Below are 5,893 nucleotides of genomic sequence, written 5' to 3'. Positions count from 1 at the left end.
ATTTGGGCCACTGTCTCCTCTTTACCAGGTTTCTGGTCTCCCCCACACTGCCAGCGGGGTTCATTTGCAGAACTGAAACCTTAGTTAAGGTTTGTTGAGGTTTGTTTTTAAAAATTGGCTGTTCCCACCCACATTCCCTTGTGCTATAAATAGAAAAAAAAAAGAGGTTTAATTAGTAAGGCAAGACATTTGAGCTACGTCTACTTGATCCTTGAAAAGGAAATCTAAGAGGTTCTTACTATCACTTTTTCAATCCTATATAAGGTAGGTCAGTAAGATAGCAAAAGCACATCTGTTTTTTTGCTCCTTCAATTCTTTTTCCTGATTCTTCTTGGGGGAAAATCTAAAACGGTGAGTAGCTGGTGGACCTACAAGACCCCAGATTCTTCTTTCCTACCTGTGTTCATATTACACTGGTATGTGCTGTGCTCAGATTTCTTTCCCCATGGACTTGACACCTGGAAAGATTTTAATCTCTGATGGATGGGCTTTTCATGTCTTTGATTCCCAGCCTTCAGGATAGATAGCATCTTTTCCACAGAAGGGCTTTAAGTAGCCCAAGTTGTATCCTTTCCCATGTGACATTGGCAACATTGCATTTTCAGTGCATGAAAATACCATTGCATTTGTAACATGGTTTACTTTTGGATGTTTTGTAGATGCCTATGAAAGTGATTGGTTGTGCAAATGTCATTTTCATAAGAAAATGGGATCAAATAATTCTTTTAAGTTGTATTTCTTAATTCTGCCTTAGGAGAATATTCAGGAGAAGGCAGAGACAACGGGGGCTGGAATCATTTCAATTGATGGTTTGCATGTGGCTATTTTGTCTCATCACTTAATAGGATATACCTCGATCTCATGTTTAAAATTTCCCTACCAGCATACAGTTTCAGTGGGCCAAGGAGTGTGTAGTCCCCTTAGATACTCATGGCACTGCTTGCCGTTGACCACAGCTCATTTATTGTGTGCACAGGTGAAAAATGAGCATCACAGACGTCCTTAGCGCTGACGACATCGCAGCAGCCCTGCAGGAGTGCCAAGGTAAAGGGCAGTGAGGCGGGGCTGGGGTGGGGGGTGGGGTATTTCCCACCTGGTCACACCTCCAGCAAAGCCAAGAAAATTAAAATGTGGACTTTGCTGAACATTCATGGGATCAGAGAAGAAAACTGTTACCAGTGAAATAACTACAATGAGAGAGCATAGGATTCCTTTGCTGTCAGGTGGAAGAAACTTACTAAAAGTGAAAAAACGTGAGGATATGATGTAGACTGTTTGAATCCAATGACTGCATTTCACATTCTCCCCCGCCCCCATTAGACCAGTGCTGCTTGAGTCTTGGACACTCAGCCTATTAAAAGGGAAGGGGGAGGCATGGGATGGGGGGGGAGGGAAGGAAGGGGGCAGCAAGAGCAAGTGGGCAGGGAAGTGGGGAGGGCCATAGGAGATGCTGTCACAAAGTCACCTGGTCTTGGTTGCCTCAAAATCTTGCACTAGTCACAGCCCTGTCTTTTTTTTCTTTTTCTTTTCTTTTCTTTTTTCTTTTCTTTTTCCTTTCCATTCCATTTCCTTTCCTTTTTTTTCTCTTCTCTTTCTTCTTCTTCTCCTTCTCCTTTTTAGAGGGAGAGGGAGTGGGAGGACAGAGCTGGAGAGGGAGAGAAAGAATCCTAACCAGGCTCAACATGGGGCTCGATCTTATGACCATGAGATCACGACTTGAGCTAAAAATCAAGAGTCAGACGCTTAGCGGATGAAACCACCCAGCACCCTATCTTCTTTAAAATTCGAAAACAGAGCCTCCCTGTAGCTTGATGATATATCATGAAGAGGGTTTTAATAACTTATGTTTCCAGCACCTTGGTCCAAATACAGAATGTGACCCGATGAGCCTCAGAATAACCCTCTCTCTGTCCTTCAGACCCAGATACTTTCGAACCCCAAAAATTCTTCCAGACATCGGGCCTCTCCAAGATGTCGGCCAGTCAGGTGAAGGATGTTTTTCGGTTCATAGACAATGACCAGAGTGGATATCTGGATGAAGAAGAGCTTAAGTGAGTTTTGTCCTGAGCTTGCTTGCGTGGCACCCCTGACATTGCTAGGTGGGTTGGGAGCAGTGAAGGCCAGTTTGGTAGTATTTCTTCAATGGCCAGCGTTGACACTGGTTCAGCAGAGCCCCACGGAAGGGAAGAACATGAGTCAGTGGGCCATGCATCTTTCCTTGTGAAGCAGTAGACATGGGCACTGAAGACTGTAGGTGCAAAAATTCATTCATTGTAGGTTTTTTCTTTGGCAAATGTACTTATCAACAAAACTGTGAAAAAGCATTTTAATCTTTTAAAATTTACTTTTTATTTATTTTTTGAGAGAGAGAGCAAGAGCAGGGGTGAGGGTCAGAGGGAGAAGCAGACTCCCCCCTGAGCTGGGAGCCTGATGCAGGACTCAATCCCAGGACCCCAGGATCATGACCTGACCTGAAGGCAGACAATTCACCAACTGAGCCCCCAGGTGCCCCTCTGAAAAAACACTTTTAAAAACAAAATGCCCACCAGTAGTTTCTACAAGGAAGGCAAGTTTGGCTTGTGAAAGCCTCTGACTGAATATTGCAATGGCCGGGAACAGTCGGTTTGCTTCAGGAGAGAAAAGGGTAATTTTTTCAGGAAATTTCCACCAATTTTGATTGTCCTGCAGGTTTTTCCTCCAGAAGTTCGAGAGTGGTGCTAGAGAGCTGACAGAGTCAGAAACCAAGTCTTTGATGGCAGCTGCAGACAATGATGGTGATGGGAAAATTGGAGCTGACGGTATGTTCACACGTGCACATAGCACAAACAAATTTAGCTCTGGAAGCAATCTGGGGGACTTGGGCGATGAGATCAAGCAGACATGGTTAGTGAAGATCCCCCTTTCTTAACTTTGCTGAGCTTCAGCCTTCTCATTTGTAAAATGGGCCTGATGAGAGGATACAGATGATGTACGTAGAGGCTAGCATGATGTCTGGGGATGTACCATAAAAGCTGATCCTGTGAATCACTGTCTGTGACCCAGGAAATACCCTTCACCTGACCAGGGGACTAGCTATTGTCTGGCTAATATTTGCAAGACACCCTAATGCATCATGAGAATTATGTGAGGAATTTTTACCACTGAGATTTGAACCCCCCTAAGGGAAGGATTGACATTCTCAAGTGTGTCTTGTATCAAAATGTCTCTTGACTTGAATAGGAAAGCCTCTTAGCTTTCAAGGTTTAAACAAATACATTTTATTGGACATTAGCCCACTGACTGGACAATATGGGAGAGTAGATCAAACATCCTGTACGGAGACTTTTGTGTGCAGAGCCCTATATTCAAATTTTAGTATAGAAGCACGGCTGTAGGATTATTTTCATCCAGTTCAGTCATATTGCTTACATGTTTTTTATTTTTATCTTTTTAAAAATTTTATTTATTTGAAAGAGAGATCACAAGGGAGAGGGAGCAGCAGACTTGCCGCTGAGCAGGAAGCTCAACACAGGGCTCTATCCCAGGACCCTGAGATCATGACCTGAGCCAAAGGCAGATGCTTAACCAACTGAGCCACTCAGACACCCCACTTACATGCCTTTTAGCTACACTGTGCATGCCAACTCAGGAGAATTTATGCATGGTCTTTGAGGTGGTACTCATTGGAGATTAAAAATTCCTATTTAGATCCTCTTTTTAAAAACCTATCCAAAATTATACCACTATGACTTACTACACAGGAGTTAATGTAGCTTCTATACATAGCTCAGAAAAATAGTTTAGGTAAGAGAAAATATATTTACTTAAATCTAACCACCAAAAAATTCCAAATAGGCAAAGTGTACCAATAAATACAGAGCAAATCCCCAGTTTTCCAATTTCAGTTGGTCACATCTGCTCATTCTTACCACTACCATCATCACCAGCATTTAGTAATATAAACTCTTGGGGGTAAGGTTAGAGTTCATCAGACAAAAGTGAATTCCAAGCCCCTGCCCCCATGAATTGTTTCCTACATCTGCACAAAGTGGATTCAGAAAAGAGGAAGGAAACCCCCAATCTGTCTTAAAATAGCCAGACAGAGAATTGAGTGATCCCAGATTGCAATAAGTTATTATACCAAATCCATGTGTTGTCAGAGGGAAATGGCTGGACTCACAAATTCGAATACAAGGGGCTCTATTGCAAAGCTGAAGACGTTTGTTAGATTATGCAGGAAGATGGAACACTATAGACCATCTGCACCTGTAGTCAGTGACACATTTTTCCCCTCCTTTTGTGCCCGTGGAGGGGGCCAAACCCATCACCGAACAATCTGCTTCCCTTCCTCTTCAGAACTCTCACTGGCCACAGCATGTCTGGAAAAATACCAAGCCATCTCCACTGATGTTTTCTCACCTCTTCTGTTTTAGAATTCCAGGAAATGGTGCATTCTTAAAAGCCCCAGGCTGTGGAGACAATCAGCCAGAAGGTCTCCAAAGCCCCAGGAATGGGAAACACCACTTCCTCTCCCTAATTTATTTATTCACTCCCCCACCTCCACCCCCACAAGTGCTTCTGCAATTTACTCTTGTTTTAGTGAGGTAATAAGACAGTCATTCATGAATTTTCGATGGTCAGTATGCCCTGATGACTCTGTAAGGCCCTCGGCAGACAATGCCTTTAAAATTCATCCAATAAAGATACGTTTCTCATCATCTGCTGATGTGTGGGTGTGTTGTTTTGTTTTGTTTTGTTTTCAGCAAGGTACAGGAATGAAAGCAACTTGGGAGCCGAGGGCTTTTAGAAATATTTCTGGTCTTATCAGCTCAACAGAGGAAAAGGTTGGAGGAAAAAAAGTGACAAACAAATGGCACTGTCAGGCTAGGATTTTCTTAGGGAGTTATTGGAGGCTGAAAGTAATACAAAGAAATTTACAAAGAGCCCAAAATCACCTTTGCTTATGTGTTAGATGGCCTAAGAGGGATTTAAAAGCCAACAGTACAGGACAGAAAAAAGTGTGAGGCTACAGTGGCCCCAAAGCTAAGGAGACTTGCTCTGCCAAATGGGCACAAACCCATTTTTCAAGCTTGCTGCTTTTTTTTTTCTTTTTTCTTTTCTTAGAAAAACAAGCTATCTGAGACTTGCCTGCTCTGACCCAACCTCCTGCCACCTCTCCCTTTCTATCATTACTTTCCTGGCTCTTATTTGATACCACCTGAGCCAATTACACCGAGAATTGCCTTAACTTTGGAGGTGAGCCTTGGGGTCCTGTTACATGGTGTTCATCAGGGTGGGGCAATCTCAAGCAAGGAAATTCTCACTGAGCTGATTTCCAAAGGTGGCAGATGCAAACTGTGGTCTCTGGCTGACCCTGGAAGTTAGGACTCCAGGGAGGAACTGAGCCATTTTCCTGGGAGCCTGCTGTAAGGCTCACAACTTTCACTCCACATGGAGGCTCGTAAGGCCCTGGGCTCTCCTGGATTGCTTCCTTCACACTTAAGTAGCTCAGTGACTTTCGAACCCCTGTTTTTTGGAGGGCCGTGTTAGCTTTTCAAAGCATAGGGTGTATGCTACAAGGGGGCCTCTGGGTTACTCCAGGAGGCCAGTGTTCCCACATTTTTATTTTAAAAACTATGTATTTATTTTAATATGCATTAAAAAATTCAACTAGAACAAACATGTGATTTCAATATCGCTAGGTTAGAACAAAGCTAAGGGGAATATCAGGTTTTTCAAAGCACATCGATTTGAAGAACAGTATCAAGTGATATTCGAGATACAATGTGGTATTTGGAGGGATAAATCCCATAAAGGGCACAACCATTCCCTCCTCATGCCCAAGCCTTCTTGGCAGGAATCAGGCTAGGTCTTCCCCGCCTCAGCTTCTCCTGGTGTGTGCAAATATCCCCCA

At 43.4% G+C, this 5,893-nt stretch overlaps 1 protein-coding gene across 1 annotated transcript; it reads left to right on the top strand.

The window, feature by feature from the left end:
* Window positions 1-983: 983 nt before the first annotated feature.
* OCM2 (oncomodulin 2) lies at window positions 984-4,438 on the top strand. Its single transcript, XM_072837692.1, has 4 exons — window positions 984-1,044; window positions 1,919-2,051; window positions 2,689-2,798; window positions 4,413-4,438. The coding sequence occupies exons 1-4, from the start codon at window positions 984-986 to the stop codon at window positions 4,436-4,438; spliced, it is 330 nt and encodes a 109-aa protein (XP_072693793.1).
* Window positions 4,439-5,893: the final 1,455 nt, after the last annotated feature.

This window comes from Canis lupus, chromosome 8, assembly GCF_048164855.1.
Source record: "Canis lupus baileyi chromosome 8, mCanLup2.hap1, whole genome shotgun sequence".
In the NCBI taxonomy this organism is placed as follows: Eukaryota; Metazoa; Chordata; class Mammalia; order Carnivora; family Canidae; genus Canis; species Canis lupus.
The sequence above is the reverse complement of the archived record's forward strand: the minus strand, read 5'-3'. Positions and strand labels throughout refer to the sequence as shown.